The sequence below is a fragment of the Pholis gunnellus genome (assembly GCF_910591455.1).
Source record: "Pholis gunnellus genome assembly, chromosome: 12".
NCBI lineage: Eukaryota > Metazoa > Chordata > Actinopteri > Perciformes > Pholidae > Pholis > Pholis gunnellus.
In genome coordinates, this window is record NC_136539.1 from 22,719,769 (window position 1) to 22,744,179 (window position 24,411).

The 24,411-nt window shown below is 43.0% G+C and overlaps 1 protein-coding gene across 1 annotated transcript; it reads right to left on the reverse strand.

Moving 5' to 3' along the window:
• Positions 1–2,557: 2,557 nt before the first annotated feature.
• On the reverse strand, positions 2,558–23,135 carry wars2 (tryptophanyl tRNA synthetase 2, mitochondrial; the record flags this gene model as incomplete). Its single annotated transcript, XM_079169870.1, has 6 exons — positions 2,558–3,097; positions 5,236–5,354; positions 6,363–6,445; positions 7,787–7,867; positions 11,766–12,026; positions 23,043–23,135. The coding sequence occupies 6 exons, from the start codon at positions 23,133–23,135 to the stop codon at positions 2,649–2,651; spliced, it is 1,086 nt and encodes a 361-aa protein (XP_079025996.1). The 3' UTR covers positions 2,558–2,648.
• Between the last annotated feature and the right edge of the window lie 1,276 nt (positions 23,136–24,411).

Below are 24,411 nucleotides of genomic sequence, written 5' to 3' on the forward strand. Positions count from 1 at the left end.
TTAACGTTCTCCACTAAAACTCTGCTGTTGGAACATTTATGAAGTCTAATTCCGTAACGACTCTTAAATGAACGTTCTGAAAATTACTAGAAAACCACCTAAGTAAATGAATACAATATTATTATAAGACACTGTGATCTTAGATGTGCGTGTTTTTATTCTCTTCTTCTACTAAACGTTTCCACTCAGCGCCAGAAATAGAAATAAATAAAGTAGAATAAAATGAAACAATTCTAATACAAACAAATAAATACATATATATATTTTAAATCTAATATAACAAATATATTATAATATTAAAATAAAGATTTTCTAAAAATACACTGAATTGATGCTATTTATATCCTACACATACTAAATGTGCAATATTTGTAGGAAACGCTTTTCATGACGTCATCACTGTGCGATAAAAACGCTGACATGTTATTTGATTAATTAGTAATAAAAGTAGTAAATGTGCTTTGACACAGAGCAACACGTTGATGTCTGAAGGTTAAGAGCTTCGAGGTTTATAGTTTCCTAGCTCGCGACAACATCTGTCTGTTGACTTCTCCTCGATCCGGACTGAGGTGTTTCCATTCACCTTTAATAAACTACATTTATTACCGCTCCATTAAAGCTTTTACCCACGCGCGTAAAACGGTTCAGTGACGGTGTCGCGTTCACATTAAACCTTCTCATTACACCACCGGTGTCACTGCGGCCTCACGGTGTCATAATGCGGGTCGTAGTGATTTACAGCCTGGTGCTGGGTGGGTGTGTGTGTGTGTGTGTGTGTGTGTCGTCTATATAGTTTGATTTATAGTTTGAGTGCCAACAGCATTAAAAAAAGCAGGACCAGAGGGAAATAAACGGAGCGAGGATACACCGGTCTGATCCCAGGTCTGATCCCAGGTAAACAGGGGGATGGAAAAACCTCAGCACGGGCCTCCTCCATAGTGTGTGTGTGTGTGTGTGTGTGTGCGTAAGTGTGTGTATCTGTATATACACAATAATACATGTGTGAATATGTGTGTGTATATATATATATGTTATATTATGTCTGTCAATCAGAGAAGTGTTCAGGAAGTATTCACACCTTTATTTGCCAATTTCAGGATAATAATTGAAACATTCATGTTTTCATCACAATGTTGTTAATTTACTTACTTTATATAAGTAATTATACATCGTAACCTGTAATGACATCATTATGTTGATTACCTAAATCTTTACCTCTTAACGGTTTTACATGTCGACGCCTCATGACGTGACGATGACGATGACGTGATGATGACGATGATGACGAGTCCTGAAGTTTCTCTGCAGCAGCTGGAGAGCAGATGATGAGGTAATAATGTACGTTTCTATTTCCACACATGTTCATTATGTACATTGATCATCACGAGGCTCCGCAGAGAACTTCTGAACAAAATACACAACTGACCTGTTTTTGTGTTGACGGTCTGATTTTTAAGGCCACGACTGCAGCAGTGATACATGTAACCAAGTACATTTATTATGTTATAGTTTTACTCCATTAGCTTCAGATCAGACTCCAGCAGAGACCGGTCCACCACGGACAGACCCAGATCCTTCAGCAGAGACCGGTCCACCACGGACAGACCCAGATCCTTCAGCAGAGACCGGTCCACCACAGACAGACCCAGACACCACGCTGCTGGAGACCCAGGACGTATTGCTGGACCCGCTGGAGGGAAGGGAGGCACGGGAGAACCAGAACCAGGACTGAGAGGGGCAGACTATCAGACCTGCTGCAGTAACATGAGAGGTTTCTAAAGGGACTCTGGAGCTCAGAGACACGACAGCTTCAGTCCACATGGGACCAACAGAATCAACACAACATGAAGGTTCCTTGTAGGAGCTTTAAGGTTGCAGTTTTAGATCTTTTATAACAAAATATAAATCAACTAATAAATCATAATATATTTTAAATAAAACAACCCAGCAGTATATAAAGTAGTTACGATGAGCCCCACCGTTACACACAAGAGATCAATAATTATAATCCAATAAAAAACATTCTGCACATTGAGAACTTTCACTTTTGGTACTTTAAGTATATTTTGATGCAGATACTTTTCTCCTTTACTTGGATAACGTTTGCAGGAGCTTCTCTTGTAATAAAGTATTTCTACTCTCGACTGTTGTTACTTTCAGACCCATCGATCGTCTTCAACGAGCTCCTTTCACTACAACACAGAACCTCGTCAGTCTCCTCTCTCATCAACGTGTTTTCACTCTTTAGCTTTTAGCTGGGCCTGTATTACTGCATTCGTCTGAGATGAATATTATGGTCTATATATCTGTAGGAGTTTTATTCATTTGTATTTGATTTGGCTTTTTAAAGCACTTGTGATGAATTGTGTTTGCAGAAATCTGATCAAAGTGGTCACACTCACAGGAAAACATGAGAAGAAAATCTATTTTATTTTGTTCTTTTCATCTTCAGCTCAACACCTGAATATGTTTTTCAAAGCGTTTCCTTATTTCGTTGGTATTTGGGGAAACTAACAGCCAGAACTCAAAAGAAGAGGAAATAAATAAGTGTTGAGCACAAAAACAAAAGTTCCATCCTTGAATATTCTGGAGATGAAATCCGCAGCATTAAAGAACCGAGGACATCCTGCAGCATAAAAAGCGTCCGCTCAGCAGAATCCCACTCTCTGTCGGACCTCTCGGAGGACCGGAGCCGCCAGCTCTCGAGCCCTGCGAGTCCCCCGAGCCAGCACCTCCTCCAGGTGAGCCCGGTCCTCCCTCAGCCTCCGGATCTCCTCCCTGATGGGCGTCAACCTCCGGATCACGGCCTCGGTGACCAGCGTCTTGTAGGCCGCCGTGTCCATCCCTCGGGCCCGGAGCACCGCCTCCTCCACGCCGATCGCCTCCACGGCGGCGTGGATGGTCACCAGGTTGGAGACGCCGGGCCGCGTCTCCGGGTCGAAGGTGACCTCGGAGGTGAAGTCGGTGACGGCGCGGCGGACCTTCAGGGCGATGTCGTCGGGGGAGTCGGTGATGGTGATCGTCGCCATCGTTTGGGGGTCGGATTTGGACATTTTGGCGGACGGGTCGCGGAGGGACTTGACCTTTCGTGTAGAGCCTGAGGGAGGAAATCAGACCGAGGAAATTATTAATATGACGAGAGAAAGAATATTAAAAACACAACGTATCCTCATACAACACTCCGTATGATAACTTCCTCATTTTTCGTGTGTTTTCCTAAAACAAATCCAGCAACGAGAGTCAATTTCTGCTCATTAAATGCTCACAATCTTTTGAACTCAAGTCTTCACAGTGAAATACTACGTTAGGTTTGGGTTACGTCGCTCCTCAGTCCTAATGTGGTCACTTCCTGTTTATCGGTTGCGAACAAAAACAACACGGCGACGGCCGTAATTCAAGATGGCGACGGTGAAATGACTAAACTCGAGGCTTCAAACCAACGGGTGACGTCACGATGACTACGTCCACTTCTTATAAACAGTCTACGTAATGGACCAATTAAATAAACCGTTCATTACTCAGACACTAAAACACGGAAAACACCAAACGTCACCCTTCAAGACAAAGAGGAACATTCAGGGTTTGAGTCTCGTTCATCGTCAGCAGGAGAGAAACGAAGAAACGAGCGTCTTTGTGCAGGAAAGAAGGAAGAATTATAGTTTCATTACAGCAGCCTGTTGTGTGTGTGTGTGTGTGTGTGTGTGCCGGTGTAAAGCAGACGTATCTCGGTGTGAAGTGATGAGCAGACTGCAGGAGCCGGGATTTCCTTTCACCCCCCCCCCCCCCCCCCCTCCTCATCCTTCCGCCATTTCCCAAAAAGCTCGGACTCTTCTCCCCAAACTGAAGTCCACCCCCGGCCCTCGTGCCGCATCCTGTTTATCCCCCGAGAGACGTCTTTATTTCAGGCAACTCAAAAGAAGAAAAGTCTTTGGTTTCTGAGGGAAGGTGGTGACTTTGCCAGAGACGAGAGATGAAGATGAGACTCAGTTTGAGCCAGAGAGCGCACACACATGTGTCATCAGATGTATTATCACTCTATTACTCTGAGACCGGAGGAGGAGAATACTTCTTTAATCAAAGCTGCACTGCACACATGACTGACTTCACTTTCTGCTTATGAACGTGATAATCAGGGCGGATGAGGCAGAGAGCAGGGCGGGAAGGTCTCTGAACATGTTCGCCATGTGTGAGCACCAACAGGAAGTCACAGAGCTAGCATTTCAAAATAAAACTAGAATAATGTGGTAACCTCCAACCACAGATGCTGTTCAGACGTATAGAAGCGTTACACTGAATATAGAGATATTATTTAATGCAGAAATGTTGCTGTCTCAGACTGGTATTCTACTAGTTTCATAGTTAAAAGCAGCTTCACAGTCAGTCACAGATCTGCTGCTATTAAACAACGAGCTGCCGCTCGTGCGTCCTCACAGTGGGATGAGAAGGAAACGAGCACGAGGAGCTCAGCAACCAAACGCTTATTCTCACAACAGAAGAAGAACCAAAGGAGACGAATGATCCCCAAGAAAAGGAGATAATCCCACGAAGCTACTCGTCACAACTACACAGAATCAATAACTCTCACATTCCATCTTAAATATGTGTCTGCTCCTTTAATACTCTTTTTAATTTGACCGTGAAAAAGGCCAAAAAGGGAAGCAGACATAGCAGTCAAAACAACAACGACATAAATAAATCAAAGTAACCGATAGAAGACGAGGCAGAAAGAGAGAAATACAAAATGAATCATTCAACAGAGAAGATGAAATCGTCTTGAATGTAACCAGAGATACGAGTTCCTCACACTTCATTATAGAGAGAAGAGTTCTCAACCTTCTAGTAACTCAAACTAAAAAGAATAAATGAGATAAATAAACACGACAGTAACCTTGTTTCTAATGCAAATCATCCAGTTTAAAATATTAAAGAAGTTTGTTTGGTTTTAACTCGACTGTTCCCACATTCAGACTCGTGTTCTATTAAAACTGAATTAAATATTCAGACTGCAGCAGAGTTTGTTCACTTGTGAGTGTGTGTGTGTGTGTGTGTGTGTGTGTGAGTGTGAGTGTGTGAGTGTGTGTGTGTGTGTGAGAGTGTGAGTGAGTGTGTGAGTGTGTGAGTGTGAGTGTGAGTGTGAGTGTGAGTGTGAGTGTGAGTGTGAGTGTGAGTGTGTGTGAGAGTGTGAGTGAGTGTGTGAGTGTGAGTGTGAGTGTGTGTGTGTGTGTGTGTCCTCACTGAGCAGGGCGGTGGGTTCAGGGAACAGGTCTCCGTAGCGGTGGTTGAAGATGCGAGCCAGATCCTGAGCCAGCTCCAAATGCTGGACCTGGTCCTCTCCGACGGGGACGTGAGTGGACCTGAAGAGACCAGAAGGACCAACGTGAGCCTCCTTCAGCGCGGTGCGTTCAAAGACACAGCGAGACGCAGGAGAGGAGACGCCGGGGAGTCAGAGCTGCAGCTCTCATCCGGTCGGATTTGCAACTGTCAACCCCCGAAGCGATTTATGAATTTCATCTTTAATAAAACCCAGAACGTCTCTCTGCTGCGCAGGAAATACGAGTTCGTCTGTTTGATGAAGTAGAAACGCCGGATGAGATTAAGTCATCTTCATTTTCCTCTGATACCTCAGAAACCCAAATAAACCGGCTTTATTTACGGTATTTTAAGGAGCATTATAGGCCCGACTCACACAAACCCCACAGCAACATACTGTGGAGGAGATGGTTTTGGTTTTATTTGTACAGGTTTGAAAGAATCTGTGTTTCTGCCTCCGCACTCATGCAGCAGATATTAAAGGAAACTTCTCTGGATGAAGCACAGAGGAAATAGTCCCCGTGTGTCCAGAGAAACGGGAACTTCTTTCTCTCAGGATGGAGAACGATTTTATTTGCCCAAAACCTGAACAAAAACTATCTGCGTTGTCAAGATCAGACTCGAGGAAAAGAGAGTAAACACTTGAACCGACACTTTGAAATGTCTCTGATGGGAATAAATAGACTAAACCACAGAGAACCGAATGATTTAGTCAGTGCATGATGTGTGGAATGCTCTTTGTCCCTTAAGGTTATTCTTTTATATCAAAGTTGATATGATTCTGCAGGAAGCGTTCGTCACACATGATGCGTTTAAGGACCCTCGGAAAGATGACACTCTGATGATTGTGACACTTTTTACAGCTCGTGGCTGTGACAAATGATGTCGTTTTGGCGATTGTTTAAAGAAAACATGTTTTTCTGTCCCGCTGCCGGGTTTTAGGGAATGTTGCTGCATGAAGCCAAATGATTCTATATCTTGCATTGGGAGATGACCACACACACACACACACACACACACACACACACACACACACACACACACACACTCACTTGTAGAGGAGAATGTCGGCGGCCTGGAGGACCGGGTATGTGTAGAGACCAACACTGCCTTCCTTCTTTAGTTTGCTCTTCATCTGAGGAGAACACAGAGGAGAGGAAGATACGTTTAGATAACAACTGAAAACAAGCAAAGACTAAAGAGGAAAGGACCGATTTACTTCCCCCAGAAAGAGACATCTTCACATTTATGAAACATTTGGATGAAAAACGTGACATTTTCCACCAGATCAGCTCCTCTGGTTGGTGAACAGACAGAGTTTTCTATGTGGAAACAGTCTTTAAGTGTATTAAGACGGCATGTGTTTGAGTTTTAATAATAGAGAAACAAAACGATGAAGCAGGCGATGTGAGGTCGGATCAACAATAACCACCAGATATGACATTTGCTATAAATAAGAGCCTTCTTCTTCTTCTTCTTCTTCTTCTTCTTCTTCTTCTTCTTCTTCTTCTTCTTCTTCTTCTTCTTCTTCTTCTTCTTCTTCTTCTTCTTCTTCTTCTTCTTCTTCTTCTTCTTCTTCTTCTTCTTCTTCTTCTTCTTCTTCTTCTTCTTCTTCTTCTTCTTCTTCTTCTTCTTCAGATTGATAACAGATTTTAGAAATCTGAGCTTGTTGATTGTTTTCAGCGATGAAGTAGAAACAGCTGTAAACAGGATATTAGCGCTGGACTCTATTTGATGATCATTTTAACTGTTATTTGTCATTTCATCCCCACGATGACGCTCTGAACTAGAAGACTCCGTTCTGTCACACGAGCTTCTTCTCTCTGTGAACAGAACTCTAGAATCAGAGCAGAATCACACGAGGATGAACGAATTATTTCCATTCAACAGATAAAAACATCAAACAGGCAACTTTATATAATGTCTCCTCACAAATTGGGGATTTCTCATTTTTAAATATTGTGTTCAGAGTTTTAGTTTATTGCTGAAAAAGTATTTTTTTGACTTTTTAAAATCCTATAAAAGAATATTGAACGGATATATTTATTTAAAAATTCATAAAATTGTTGATTTATTAATTATCAATTTACAATACATAATCTATAAATTGATATATTACTTTTATTATTTAAAGGACAAAATAAATCGCTAGGTTAAATATTAGTTGAACACATTATAAAGGACCCCAAGATGTTTTAATCCATATTGTTACGCATTAACGCATACTATTGTTATTGTTGTTATTATTATTATATCTCACGTTTCAATGGTTGATGGAAGGTTGTTAAAATAACATAATTAGTAAATATATTCACAAATCAAGTCACTGAACTCGTATTGCTGCAGAAATAAATAATTCTTATGAAATAAGAAAATAAAGTGTTTTTACCAAGAGTTACAGAAAGACGTTTCTGCTTCTGCAGCGTGTCACTGATTATTTCAGGTGTCAGTGAACGCAGCATGAACAGAGGCTCACCTTCCACTGGGGGAGGTGTCGGAGGCGGGGCATGCTGGTCAGACAGCCGAGGATCCAGGAGAGCTCAGCGTGACCGGGTACCTGCAGAGTCCACACACACACACACACACACACTAACATCACGTCTGTGACCCAGATGACAACACGAACACTGGGTCACATGTTGAGCTCCGGTCCTGGTTCACTTCTCTTTGGATCCAGAGTTGTGACAGTAATAAACCAGGTGCAATGAGTTAAAAAGGTTCAGACAGCACAAGTCTGGCTCCTACAGTTTGTTAGTTAACAATCACAGGATTACTTATTTAATAATTATTTAAAAGCTCACAGCTGATGTTATGTTTCATGTTGTGGTGAGTTCACATTCTAAAGTGCTGCTAACAGGAGAGGAAGAAGGAGGAGGAGGAAGAGGAAGGAGAAAGAGAAGGAGAGGAAGAGGGAGGAGGAGGAGCAGAAGAAGAGTTTTGGTACCATGAAAGTCTCCTACAGTTACGACCTTGTTTGGATCGTTTATATTTGACTCTCTAATATAACGCATCACTAACTCATCAATGAATACCTGAGATCAGAGTTATTAACTCAAAAGCATCAACAAATCTTTTGACAATTAGGAACTCAAAGTCGGACAAAATCAGATCTGTGGATACAGGAAGTGAAATCTTTACTACAACATAAGATAAACATTGAACACACCACTGCTTCATGCTGGGGAAGAACAAGTGATGACCATCGAGTGCTGATGTTATATTATATACACTGTTGGTCTGTGTTTACACAATGGACGAATACTATGTGCATATTACACACATATGTATTCTGTGTGTGGTACTTTATTTAGTTGATGAAGCATCAGAGAGAAGAAGAAGAAGAAGAAGAAGAAGAAGACAACATCACAAACAAACAAACATGGTGAGAGGTCTCAGAGACCGGAGGAGAGCGACGCTGTAGCGCCTCCGAGTGGCAGAGAGGAGCACTGCGTCTCCTGCAGCCTCCTGTCAGACAGGTGCAGCCGCCCACACCTGTGTTCACCGGTCAGTTCACAATACAAACGAATTGAATTGTTGGGGCATAAATGACATCGACGTGAAACAATCCTGGATTTTGAGTCAGCCGTGGTCACATTAGGGTTTATTAGTTAAAGTCACTGATGCTTATTATTTGGAGGAAAGTCAGATATTAGCTAATAAATATGAAAAACTAGAAACAGATCCATCCCTTGAGCTCAGACATCATCTGCTTTCACCGGTTTTGCTTCCAGGATGGTGATAGATTCCCTTTTTCTTGACTTTTAGTTTAATTAATAAAACAGTGTTGCATGTGGTCGTATAAATCAACATGTTGTGAGGCAATGAAAAGGTGAATGTTAATGTACTGTAGCTTGTGCATGAGGCAGCGGTACATTAACTCCAACATATCCACTTTTATGGAGGCTGAAAAATAAATAAATCATGTGAGAGAGAGAGAGTGTGGATGCAGGAAATATCCTGCAGATTAAAGTTTATGGACGCTGGCTCTATCGCCGTCGTGTCTTTCTCTTGCTGCTCGAAAAGCATTCTAGTCAGCGTGACGTCAAAACCCAGACAGCGGGGACATAAACCAGGATTTCGGCTAACATGTAGGGGGCCGGTGTTCATTACACACTAAAAAGACAAGAGACGGGACAGATGTGGATGAGAGTGCAGAAGAAGAAGAGGAGCAATAAAACTCCACAAGTCCTCCATTCATGCTGCTGGTGAAAGAAGGCACTGCAACAAGAGATATGCTGATGTTACACATGGGCTGTACACTGATGGTGAGTTATCGTGCAGCAACAACTCCTGTAAAGAAGAGACTTTAGAGGACAGTGAATCTCTCCTCGATGAGTCTATAAAGACCCAGAGCTATTTTACGATATTTCCTAAAGTTAACCAGGTATTTTACAATCTTTTCCTAAAGTTAACCTAGTATTTTACGATCTTTTCCTAAAGTTAACCAAGTATTTTACAATCTTTTCCTAAAGTTAACCAGGTATTTTACGATCTTTTCCTAAACCTAACCTAGTATTTTACGATCTTTTCCTGAACCTAACCAAGTATTTCACGATCATTTCCTAAAGTTAACCAGGTATTTTACGATCTTTTCCTAAAGTTAACCAGGTATTTTACGATCTTTTCCTAAACCTAACCTAGTATTTTACGATCTTTTCCTAAAGTTAACCAAGTATTTTACGATCATTTCCTAAAGTTAACCAGGTATTTTACGATCTTTTCCTAAAGTTAACCAGGTATTTTACGATCTTTTCCTAAACCTAACCTAGTATTTTACGATCTTTTCCTGAACCTAACCAAGTATTTCACGATCTTTTGCTAAACCTAACCAAGTATTTCACGATCTTTCCTAAAGTTAACCAAATACTTCACGATCTTTTCCTAAACCTAACGAAGTATTTTACGATCTTTTCCTAAATCCAACCAAGTATTTCACGATCTTTTCCTAAATCCAACCAAGTATTTTACGATCTTTTGCTAAACCTAACCAAGTATTTCACGATCTTTTCCTAAACCTAACTTAGTATTTTATTTTATAATACGAACCGCTGTACGTTTTTCATACCACTCACTGGATCGGCTCTTTTTTCTTCAATGAAGTGGAGTATTTTCTTTGGGCAGCCGTTGTGTTTTTACATGTGGAGCAGGCGTGTTCAACAGGAGGGTCGCCTCGCTGCCAAGTTATGTGGCATGAAGCTAAACGGGAATAAAAATAGGACTGTGTGTGTGAGTGTGTGGGGGGGGGGGGGGGGGGGGGGGGGCAGAGAAACACAGATGGATTGAACTCTTTCTCACACACACACACACACACACACACACACACACACACACTTCTAAACTTGTGAGTAAGAAAACACACACCGTGTCAGAAGAGAATCAACCAGCTGTTCTGATTTCTCTCTCCATCCTCACTGAACGTCCTCCTCACCTCCTTCATGTGGACGAAGCCGGACTTGAGTTCATGTTTAATAGCGTCGTGTGTTTTTATGGCCTGTGTGTATTTGCAGAGCGTACGGTGGAGATAAGAATCAGGAGCGAATCAAATAAGTGTTTTGGGTGCAAGCCCAACAGGTAAACACTACAGCAGAGTGGACAGCAGAAAAACAAACAGCCGAAAATGGCCGAATGACTAGATGAAAATATTGAAAAGAGACTAGAAGCTGCCTTTTTAAAAACCATGTACACACACATAGTAAGTCCACCGCAGAATTCATCATGTTGATGTTTTGTTCAATAACCACAACAAACATGTGGAATAAATGTGCACATTATGCATGTGTCAGGCACTCATATGGTATTTCAAATCTTACTTTGCAAGAAAGGAGCTTATATTCACACTTATGATAAACTCGTATATTGCAAATGAATACAAATTTCTGATTAGAGAAGATAAATTAAGTAGCATGCATAGTCATATGTTGTAGGAGAAACAAATCTATGGTTAATTATATAACTAGTCACTAGATTTAGCATATACATTTTTGAGGTATGTCCAAAAACTTTAATCCTTTCGACCACTGACGGACGGACAACCCCGAAAACAAAATGGCCACGCCGTAAGCGCAGAAACCTCTGGTTCTGCCGAGTTAAGTCTTAAAACCTGCATTCTCTCTAGTGACCACCAGGGGGCGACTCCTCTGGTTGTATAGAAGTCTATGAGAAAATGACTCTACTTCTCTCTTGATTTATTACCTCAGTAAACATTGTAAACATGAGTTTATGGTCTCAATCTCTAGTTTCAAGTCTTCTTCAATACAGCATGATGTTCATTTAGTAAATGATGGTCCATTTAGAGTCACACAGACCATAAAGCAGGGGATGCTTTAGGGCGGGGCTACACGGTGATTGACAACAGGTAAAGAAAATCCTGTTGTGGACACAAATTCCAGCTTGTAATGAAACACAGCAGACATCCTCCCTCCCTCCCTCTCTCCCTCTCTCCCTCTCCTGCCCACCTGAGACTGCTGGAAGAGTATCGCCCTCTCTGGGTCGATGCCGCAGGCCAGCAGGCTGGCCGCCATGTCCAGGATGTTGCTCCTGAGTTGTGCCGGGTCCTGAGGCTGCGTGATGGAGTGCAGGTCCACGATGCTGTAGAGCACCGAGGGATACTGGTTCTGCAGGCCCACCCAGTTCTCCAGGGCGCCCAAGTAGTTGCCCAGGTGGGGCACCCCGGTCGGCTGGATCCCCGAGAACACGCGTCCACCTCCTGGAGGCTCCTGGACAAGAAGGGGAACATGCTCAGAGTACATTAAAGACACCAACAGCCTGGATTTCACACATTAGTGCGAGTGTTTCTCAAACTTAAGACTGCTTCCCAGACATCAAAATGAATGCAGTAATGATTTTAAATGCTACACTACAACAAGAGGAAAAAAAGAGTTGAGAAAGTTGTGTTTGGAGAGAGAGAGAGGGTGAAGGTGAAAAGGTGAGAAAGCCTGCAGAGACTGAAGTGTCAGTGTTAAACTATTGGCAGGTTTGTGAGGCCAGCAGCCGTCACGCTTCCATCACCGAGATGCTAACTCCATGGCTAGCACCTCTGTTCTCTCCCAAACACATCCAGCACAAAGAATGCATTACCTCGCCAGCCAACAATAATAATTAAACATCCGTACGGCCAACTTCAAGGACTCCGTGACCACCACAGGAGGGGGAAGGACAGTGGAAGAGGAGGGGGAGGCAGAATACCGTACGATCACCAACATTTTAACCTTATTTAACTGGAGCTGGAGCAAGAATAGCAGCGGTCTCTCCACCCCCATCTGGAAGGAGGAGGGAGATTCCTCGTTGTGTTTGCACCGCTGGGCAAACATTGTGTTTCTCTTTCTGCAGAGACCGCCGCCTTGTTTCTTCTGGCATCGATATCCACTGAACTTTGGCTTTGAAAATCGGCCCGAGCTGGAAGAGAAGTCTCAAACCGCCGCTTGTGGCACCGAGCACCTCGTCCTACAATTAGAGGGTGAGCGGAGCGGTGCCCGACGTGAAACCGCAACGGCGTCCAAAATCGTAGGGCTTCTTTCACCGAAGCCGTTACACAGTAGATTTGGGATTTTGATGGAGCGGAAACCCACAGAGACGCTTGGTGCTCTTGTGTTTTTGTTGGGCAGCTAGTAAGACAAAGTGTTTGAGTGATGCACATGTGCCTGCCCACCGTGGAGGCCCCGGGTTCAGTTCCCGGCAGAGGTGCGGTGCTGTGGCTTGGCCTCGGTTGCTCTAACTCACAGGTGAGAAGGTGGTGAGGGATCATGTTCTTGTTGGCGTGGGGAGGAAGAATATGTGGTGCAGATAACGTGAACCCAACACATGCACAAGGTTTAGGATTACACAAGGTTTAAAAAAAGATCCAGGTTGATGGAGGGACCATCAATACCAGGGATACTAAGAACACACTAACTAACCAGGAAGTTGAGTCATATGTCCAATGATGATAAAACGGAGTTAATTACGTGTTTGCAATGAAAGCGCTCGTCCCAAAACGGCGCAAATGAAGAAATGTCATTAGCAAGAAGCTATCGTTTAGCTGCCTAGCGTTCAATCACGCATGTCTGACCTTTCGTACATCCTTCGTTGGCGTACAACTGCGACTCCAAGCTGTTCTCCAAAATCCGCTGCCACAGTCTGATTCCGCATCTCAGTATTCTTTACTTTGTTTGTTGTAAAGAGCTTTGTGCGGAAAAAACGAAGCATATCAGCTCATAAGATTCCATTTTGGATGATGACGTTTTCATGTTCACTATCTTATCTTATATATTTCACCTGATGACGCCGCTAAATGAAACGTCAGGTGTCCCAAAATCGTTACACTTCACCCTGATGTGGGGGACACGAATGTCTGAACCAAATTTCATGGCGATCCATCCAACAGGTTGTTGAGACTACGTCGAGGCTGATATTGTAATAACCGTTTAATCTCTCTCAAAGAAAATGACCCACAAGTTTGACGAGGTTAAGTTTGTTTTAGCTTGACGCGAGATGTGTTGATGGGTTGTAAACAGCAACAGCTGGACAGACGAGCCCATTTTGAAACGCTCTCACCCCCCCACTACCACCACAAAACCCCTGGGATCTCAGTGTTATCACCTCAGATCTGACTGGCGATCCCGTGCTGCACTCCTCAAGTTTATCATAACTAAATCACTAAAAGCTGAGGCTTTTCGGAGGATAACCTCTCAAGTCGCTGCGGAGAAATCGGGTTATCTTGACAGCTAGCTGAGCTCCATCACATTCAATCCGACTGAGGGACGGGTCCCAGAGCAGCCGGCGAGATCAGATAGCAGCTGCTCTCTCGCCAGCGTGGCCCAGAGCTTCTCCGTCTCTCAGCGCAAGACGGATCGAATAACAACTGTTCTGAGGCCAGCGTTAGAGGTCCACAAAGTCTCCATCTACTGGCCTGAGGGAGCTGGTCGCTGCCCAGCAAGAGAGAGAGAGATTGAGAGAGATCGAGAGAGAGAGGCAGGAAGGAACTGGGTGCTTATGTCATTACCGACGGGGTAATTGCACTGGAGTGCCATTGATGCTGAGAGCCTCTTAAGAGGTGTCAGGATTGATTTGGGTGCGGATGGGGGGCCCCCTTGAGTCTGGCTCATGTGTGTTCTCACCTCGAGCTGACACACCAAACGCATGTTGCTGCGGCCCCCCAGGGGAAGCCATTAGCCATGCAGACATGGTAATGGTGTCATTTGAGCCAATCGAGTGTCAAATGAGAGTCAACGCCGCGGCTAACTAGCCACCGGGCAACCGCGCTATCACGCAACGACGCTGCTTTCAGGCAGACACCTCGGTGTTACAGTCGGGGCTCATGTTCAAAAAGAGACTTTACGGTCGCTGGAAGTGAACGTAGTAAATCCACTGAAGCGTAATGACAGAGGAGACGGCAAATGTTGTGAAGCAATTAAATGTTGGAAATAAACACAGCGCCGCAAATCCAAGAGTAATAAAACATTATCTAGCATACTTTGGCCATATTAAACCTGTGCACGTGAATTCATTACAACATTAAAATCTGTGTTTCTGTTCATGTGTTAAGAGGTGATTTAAAACAACTTGATAAAGACCTGAAACATCACAAGAAAAGGGGTTAAAATGTGGCTACTTGCACACAGAGAACACTGATAATCAATAATATTTTCATTTTACTTTTGATTGAATTTAAATACATTTTCAATAATTCTTGCCATCTGCTCCAAACATTTTTGGACCAACTGTTTTGTGTTTAAACTGCTACGTACTTTAAAATATTCAAAGCACGTTGCTCTTTAGGCCACACCCCTCTTCAGTGATGTCACAACAGGTGTTAGCTGTTGATGAACACCTGCAGAAGTGCAACCCTCCATCCTGTTATTCCATGTTGAATTAATTAACCTTTAACACGACAACGACACCAACATGATTTCTAATACGCTGAAACAACATCTGAAACTTTTTAGTTTGTCCTAAAACCTAGAATGGAACCAACAGCACAGGTATGACATGTTATTTACGGTGAAGTATGACTGAGTTCAAACACTGGACACCATGCCAGCATTAATATCCCACAATGCAATGCGGTAGTGACAACAACGTTCTCAACAGACAATGGCGTACAGCCCAGCTTTTGCCGACTAATCGATAAGTTGATTTAATCGTCAGATCTGTAAAACTGAGTTTCTCCACAAAAGCACCACTTTAAATCTTGATGTGATGGGTTCATACATTTCTTGAAAATAACTCCTTTAGCATTAACAAAAAGCATAAAACCAACAACTTATTGAGTAAAGAAATATTAGTCGACTGAGACCAAAACGACCCATCAGTCGACTAACCGACCGCGATGAAGAAGCCCTCCACGTTTCACCAAAATCCACAAATGTCAACCTTCTGGTGACGTCAGGGGAAAGTCAGGGGTTGACCAAAGTCATCAGGGTTCATCGTGTGAGATACATGAATGTCTGAACCAAATTTGAAGGCAATCCATCCAATAATAGTTGAGATATTTCAGTCTGGACAGACCAGACAGAACGGTTCCATCCCTACAGCTGTGGGTCGCTTCTCCAAAAACAAGAAAAACTAAATATTATCCCTTTTAATTGGAGAAGAAAAATCACGTTAAAAGACTTAAACCCTGGTTGTTCTTTCCTCATATCCATCTCTGACTGGCTGTTTTATTTTATTACATCGTCACCACAGTGATGAAAGCTTCCTTCATCCACGTCGGCCATATGCTGAACGCATTACGCACCACATGTGTGTGTGGGTGTGTGTCATTAACGCCAACAAGCTAGAAGGTTACATACACTAAAAAGGAAAAAGGCCATGTTTTCACACTCGCAGCACCTTTCCTGGAATATGTGTTCATTTGTCTGTGTGTGTGTGTGTGTGTGTGTGTGTGGTCATCTCCGGGGGGACGGAGGTCGTGTGCAAACATTCTGCCTACATCAACACGAGTTAAGCTGTGAAGGTGTCCGTCCATATGAATCTGACAGCTCACATTAAGGATCGACACTGGTGGAAAGGGAGCATCAAATGGAAAACATTCACTTCATTTAAAGAACAAACAGACGGTCTTCTTCTTCTTCTTCTTCTTCTTCTTTCCCACAATTCCAGAGGAGATCTGCTTCCAGGATTCCGTGAAAATTTCCCTTTTTCTCTTCCTGGAACCACTTCATTGTGGGAACTGAACGACAAGCGTTGGATTCAATCACGTAAGTGAGCGCAGCATCTTTACAGAGGAATGTAAAACAAAAATCACACTGGGACCAGATGGATAAAACACACCCGAGTTCGGTCTGGGAAGCAACAAGTCAGATTTATAAAGCCAACACAGTTAAAAACGCCTTAAAGTTAAAAAACAACACATGGACTCACAGGTTGCAGCATTTAAAAATGCTCGGTGTGAAGCTGCTAATCATATGCAGTTAAACTGACAAACACCTTAAAAGACTTAAAAGTACAGATTCGATTTTTCATAGTTTTCTGTTTCCACTTGACAAGACGACGCTTGGTTTGCCCGAGAAAACTTTGCACACTTGCTCTGAAGGATCCACGAGGTGTGCACGTTCCTAGCTCGACTGAAACACGCTAACGCGAGTACATCCTGCTGTTTCAAGAGTTTTACGACTAAATGCAACTTTCTTGCCATATTTAATTCCTGCATTTCAACTGCTGCACTGTTGTTAACACAATGGAGGTTAACTGCTTCACTGCGATGTGTTTTTATTATGTGTATGACAATAGAGAGCATGAACTAGAGATTTGCCAGTAATGGTACTGAGCAGTTGCAGCTTCCAGCGCGTCCTGGCCTCCATTCTCGTTATTAATCACAGGTTTCTTTTTCGTTGAGCTTGGACAAAAAACAGTGGATTTCTGTCCTCAGATCCGTCCTGGGCTCATACATCACATCAGAGCTCCGGGAGTCCCGGAGTGGCCCACTGACATCTCTCTCACTACCGGGCTGATGAGCGGGCCGGGCGGGGGGGGGCACGACAGTCACCACCATTTCACCAGTGCCAATTACAACACATCTCAAAAAAACACCTCTGCAGGGGGGGAGGGAGGGGGGGGGGCATCGCCGCTTGCCCCATGCTGTGACCTACACCATCAGCTCTTTGTGGGCCTGTTAGGAGCTCCAGATCTGGACGCGGCTGCACCGGGATGCGTCAAACAGACGGAGAGGTTATTTTTTTTCCACGGGGTCTCCTGCGGGGCGTCCCGACACACAGGATTCTGTGTTCCTCTTCTGTCCCGGGCGCCTCACGTACCCCCATTAACACCGACATCATGCTGAAACACACCTTGACGCACCTCCGCCCACTCCGCCGCATCTTCTCTTCATCTCCGTCTTCCTCTCACTTTGGGACCTGTTAACGCTGGCGACCAACAGAGCTGCACTTCAGTGAGCTATCGAAGAGGAAATGGGGTTTAGTGTATTCCCCCCCCCCCCTCCCTTTATCCTTAAAAGCCTGTGTATGTTTAGCCAAAGTGGGTGCACGCCACAGCTTGAAACAAAGTGCATACGACCACAGAGGAAACATGAATGTATAGAAAACACACGGGCAACAGAACGGAGAGGTGGGTAAAGCAGGAGAAAGAGGAAGAAGAGAGGTGACGGAGGAGGCAATGTGGTGAAAAATAAATAAGAATAAAAGTGTGACTATAGCCCAGTCAAGACGTTTCTCTTTCCTCCTCCTCCTCCTCCTCCTCCTCCTCCTCCTCCTCCTCCTCCTCCTCCTCCTCCTCCTCCTCCTCCTCCTCCTCCTCCTCCCTGTGAGTGTGTTGGAAGGAGAGCAGAGGCGAAAAAAAAAGGCCCCCGAAAAAAAGCAGCGTTTGATTAAATCTGCGGTTGACGTGTGGGACAGGTGAGATTGATGAGGTTCCTCTGAGCTTCACACTGTGCGGAGAGCGGGGCTACAGGAACAGAACGCTGCAGTGTGGCGGGGCCAGGGCTCAGGGCCCGCTCGCGCCGTGGGGTCCCTCCGGCTGATTAATGGGACTGGAGGCCCTTCAAAAAAACAGCACTCCCCGCAGACAGGGGCCCACGACGGTGCTCCAAAAATAACCAGGGCAGGGGAGGCAGCGCCAGAGTCCAGCCCCTAAAAACAGGCTGCAGACTTCAATACAGCCGGGCGGGAGGAGGGGGGGGGGGGGGCAGTGCCTTCTTAAGACAGGAAGCTTTAATGACCCTTCTAGTTTATGAGAAGTGACAAACACTGACAGCTGATACTCCACCGACCACGGTGTCACGTTACCAGCTGATGTAATTGTACGTAATAAGACGTTAAAAACAAAGAAATACTCGATGTGTGTTTGCCGTGTGTTGAGCTTTTAGACTATGAACCAACAGGTCTTCTGGTAGCGACCTTTTAATTATACTAAAGTCAGAACCAGACCCCATGGTGAGGCATCCTTCAGTATTTAATGGTTTAGGTCTCAGGAGCAGGGAATGTTGGTATTTATAAACTCAAGACCTGCCTTTAAAGTCTGTCTTTTTATTGGGCTTTATTTCTGTATATTCTTTTATTATTTATTGTACTTAACTGTTTTAGTTCGACCTGTAAATTGAGCTTGATTTATTTAAAATGATTTATCTTTTACTCCTCAGCCTGGCTTTTTGAGCTTTATTTATTTAAAATCCTGTAAATTGATGATAGTTATGCTACTTAATTAGTTAATACTCATTAATTGTTGTTTGTGTGGACGGTAAGAAAAGAGCAATCCAAATAAAGTCTGATTGATTGATTGAACAGTTTACAAACCAGCCTGATAAACTGGATTATTAACTTTCTCGCAAAAGCACTTACCAGCTTTAAACCAGTATCACTGGCTGTAGGTCCAGGCCTGTTAAAACCACATCATTACACGTACAGCAGCCGCGTGCAGCTGGAAACACAGAGCTTAACTCACTGTTAAGATAAACACGTTCATGCCAAATAGTTTCATTAAACCACTTCCTCCTCCTTCTGTGTCGACGTGTGTAATTTAATTTAATTTGCAGGAAACAAACGACTGACGGAAGAGCTGATAATACACAAAAAAAATAAAAACGGCACAAGCACTTCATACATTTATCAATGTGTGATTACGGTCCTCCGGCAGCTCCTCTCCGAAGAGTCCGGTCATTTCCTCCGGCAGCGTCAAAGACACGCCACCAGATACTCTCAGTGCGTTTTAATTAAAAGTGTCAGACGTTCAGCAGAAAGGTGCTGGATCACTAAAAACACAGGAGAACGCAGACGGGTTCTGTGATTCGACGAAGCTCGAGTGAATATGTTGACGTGTGGGATCGTTTTTTAAGAAATGCGTAATGGCTGGAGAGCGACTGCGACAGACCCAATTACACGGGACGGGACTGCTGAATTAGCGAGTGCTTTTCTGACAGTTAAAAATAAATAGTTAGTTCATGAACATCCTCAGAGGCGGCGGCCATGTTTCCTCGCTCTGCGCCGGGCCTCTACCGTGCGGCGCGGGAGCAGCTCTAATGGTTTTAGCCGACACCAGAGTGAGTGAATCTAGAGGCCGAGGAGAACAGAGAGGCACATTAGAAGTCACTTCCTGTTTCCTGGAGCCCGGGGGGGGGCTGACATGACTGATACCAGTCAATAACGGGACCACGGGTGAGGGACGATGGGGGTTTCTTTCATGATGATAGACGCTCGAGATGTTTTCATACCGACTTAGATTCCTGAGCACCAATCAGATACCAGTGAATCCTGCAGATTTCAGCACCAACTTGTTGTTCACAATGTCGCATTATCGGGGAAACAATAGTGTGCACGACCGTGTTTAAGCTCAGGTGTGTAGCACTAGTTTGCACATGCTCAGTAATGACCAGGCAGGACGTACGGCTCAGGTAGCATGCAGGTGTTGTTCACGTGTAGCGTAGATGAGCCGATGATTGATTTGATCGCGTCAATATCGGTATTGACACAACTCTACAAGAAGCAAGACTTTAAGAGACTGAGAACAAATTTCAGTAGACAAACAAAACCACAGAATGCCTCTCTTGCTTCAGCAACACCACATTTGCAGGATTTCATAAGTTAATTTAAGACGACAAAACATTCAGAACCACTTCTGGCCCTGATTACAGTGAACTGAATTTAGAAAACATAATTTAAGACATGCTACTCCCCCCACGATGTGCAGACATTCAGCTGTGGTTCATTTTGATTATAACGAAGACAAATGCTCAGTTTTTCTAGCTGCGTGTTGAAAGTGTGAGGTATTTGAAGACTTTTACTTTTGGATCCTACATTTCCCAAAATGCAACTGGACTTTCCCCGACTTGGTGTCTCTCAATGAAAAATAGTCTGCTGTGAAAAACAATGTGTCTACTGTCACATTCATTCATATCATTTCTAAAATAATATTTCATTTTATGAGCAGACATTAACAGCAAATCTTAACCTCTAGTGACGAGATTTTAAAAAGCGCAAACACACACACACACACACACAAATGTCGCACTTCATCTTTGTGTCAGTCCGTTGAGGTTCGGCGACTTTTTAAAAAACACATTTTCCAGCGCAGAGAACGCGTCTTGTTTGACGCACATCACACCTCGGGAGCATTGTGAGCGCGCTGGTGTTTTGCGCTCACGTTTGGAGAACATTTTTTAGCAAATGAAAAGCAACACTTCATTTGTGATGTTATTGCTGGTAATGAAGCACTGCTGTGATGCTTTTCAAACCCCCCCCCCCCCCCCCCCCCCTCCTCTCGTCGCACACCTCTCCGGCCTCTCCAGAGACGTCGCCTTAACAAAACACAGGCTGTGAACGCGCATACTGTGTTACAGCTCGTACATCAACCCGCAGGAGAAAAACGGTGCTTTTGGGCAGACGGTTGAGGTTTTTTTTTAACTGCACCGTAATGAAAGAACGGCTCAATAATTAGCAGCGTTGTTGTACTGAAACACACTGGTTATTCTTACGCGTGCCGGGGGGACTCGTTGTTTGACTTAACACCCCATTTGCTTCTCCGAGGCAGCGAGAGGAAAACTCTCAGCTGAGTTATGAGCACCTTTAGAAAGAAAAGAGTGCTACTGAGGATATGATGTCAGGTAACAGACGAGGAAAGGAAACTGCAGCGAATGAACTCAAGATAGACGAGGAGGAGAGTCACAAATGAAAGCTGCCACAGATTAATTATAGGCCATAAAAAAAGAAATTCCTTAATAACAAATAAAACAATTTTGTGGTTTTCTAAAACCTAAATAATCGATGCATCATGTTGAATTCATGCGATGACATGTTTGACAATTGTTTTCATCGAGAAACACATTTTGCTTTAACTTGTGCAGCTCGGCTTCAGCTTCTGATTTCCTCCATTTCCCAGAATGCCCTTCCCCCAGGGATTGGGGCGTAACCATGTTATCTTTCATCTGTTCTCTAAGGAAGGAAAAACCTTCACTCTTTGCTGTTTTAAGTCTCAGAAAAACTCTTTCTGCTGTCGCGGCTTTAAATACCAAAACGTCCTGCTACAACTCAACCAGTGTTCTCTGCATATAGTTCAGAAGAGACCGGAATAGACCCAAAAATGATCCTTCTTCCTCCCCAGAAGAAATGAAAAAGATGATTGAATTCTTTCACTCAGCTGCTGACGGTCGACTCCACAGAAAAGCAACACTTTATAGAATTAAACCAGCAGTTTATAGAATTATATTCATATTTATCGTTCAGAACAACGCGTTTCATCTTGTGGCCTCTGGTTCTGCAGAGCGAAGCCGATGTCTTAAAAGCTGCATTCTCTCTAGTGTCCACCAGGGGGCGACTCCTCTGGTTGTATAGAAGTCTATGAGAAAATGACTACTTCTCTCTTGATTTATTACCTCAGTAAACATTGTAAACATGAGTTTATGGTCTCAATCTCTAGTTTCAAGTCTTCTTCAATACAGCGTGATGTTCATTTAGTAAATGATGGTCCATTTAGAGTCAAACAGACCATAAAGCAGAGGATGCTTTAGTTGTGCTTCCATTATTTGCTTTGGTTTTAGAGCTGGACCATAACAACTTGATTTTTCTCTCTTGTGTTTTACACAAAGTGTAAATGAACGGCAGCATTATAAATTGCTTGATACTGGGAGCAGTTACGTTGCATTTCTACATTATAATTTTAACACAAACTATGATCTAACGTTAACCAGGTAGTAAGTAAGTAGGTTGAGTAACATGTACCTCTGAGATGTAGTACAGTAAAAAGTACAATATTTACCTGTGAGATGTAGTACAGTAAAAAGTACTATTATGTACCTCTGAGATGTAGTACAGTAAAAAGTACAATATGTACCTGTGAGATGTAGTACAGTAAAAAGTACGATATGTACCTGTGAGATGTAGTACAGTAAAAAGTACAATATGTACCTGTGAGATGTATTACAGTAAAAAGTACGATATGTACCTGTGAGATGTAGTACAGTAAAAAGTACAATATGTACCGCTGAGATGTAGTACAGTAAAAAGTACAATATTTACCTGTGAGGTGTAGTACAGTAAAAAGTACAATATGTACCTCTGAGATGTAGAGGAGAAGTAGAACTAGTAATAAAAGGAAACACGTGTACTGAATATATTATATTAACAGCTGACATGCTGCTTTACAAACATCAAGTCACTACTGAACTAATTCAAATGAGTTTGTTAATTGAAATGAATAATACCTGAACGTTACATGACGTCAGCTCGGGTTTAACGGGAGACAAACACGAGTTTAAACTAAACTGAAACTCACAAAACGTTAACCGGTAACTACATACGTTCACCTACCTTGTTTCCAGACGACAGTGATCTTTTAGGAGAACTAAACTTGTGAATGAATCGGTGGAGATGTTTGAAGCTAGTCCGCACGGGGAGCGCCATCTTGGATTGTGACGTCACACTACGGTGGCTTTGAAAGGACAAAAAACACGAGAGCTGAGTTTTGCAAATTATTTAATAGGGATAACCCCTTTGAGATGTACCATCTCGTTTTCAAGGGGGGAAGAATTCGATAAAACATTAAATACAAATACAAATAACAACAAGATAAATTAACTATAGCAAATATTACAACACAAAAATTAAAAAAATAAATACAACTTTTTTTTTAAATGAAATAATAAGCCAAATCATGAGGTCATACTCCAGCAGAGCATGAACATGGATCATTCTTTCATAGGTTATAGAAAAGCATTAATGTCTGTGACAGCGTTAAGCAATATAATAATAATATATAACAATAGAGATGTCATTATGCATTATGCAGTACTATATCTAAAACTGGCTACACATTGATGAACTATGTATTAAAATGCTCTTACATGTTTTCTTTAGTGATAAAAACAAAAAACAATACAAACCTTTAAAAGGAGCCACAATGAGTGCCTATACTTTATTTACATTAAGTACATTATAATGTGATACATTTAATTAAGCAACATATTGAATTCAGGACTTTTATTTGTAATGGCATAAATGATGGTATTTCTACTTTTACTAGTTACATATTTAATATAATAATAAGTGTTACAAAAATCAAGAAACAGAAGAATATTACAATACATGTAAAAAAATACAGTAGAAATATGTGCAGTTAGTTTTTTAGAAGTTGTTGTCTGAAAGCGCAGATGGACACATGTGGAAAGGTTCACAGCACAAAGTGTAAAAAGAACATGCAGAGATTTAATCCCATAATGTAACGCATAGACACAGATGTGAAGACATGAATGTGATGTGAAGAGTCTCTGGGAGGCGATGAGTCAGACGGGAAGAACCTGACGTGAGCTTTTGGTCCTGATGGACCGCAGCAGCCTCCTGCCAGAGGGGAGTGAGCAGAGATGTTGAGTCCAGTGAGGCGTCCGCCATCCACCTCTTCATGAACCAGGACTTATGAAGACCGCAGAAACCCACACGGGGCAGGTAGGCAACCTCCGTATATAAGCAACGGGACTTCTGTAGATATTTTAGACCAAACACAAATCTTTTTCCTAAACCTAGCAAAGTATTTCAAGAGCTTTTTTTGCCAAAACCAAAATGAGTTGTTTCCTGTGAAGACGGATGTTTACTGTGAAAAGACTGTATTCATGTAACGAGTGTAAAATTGACGCATGTCGCTGGACTTTCGAGGGCAAACTCGCAAAAAGTGAGGAGTAACTTT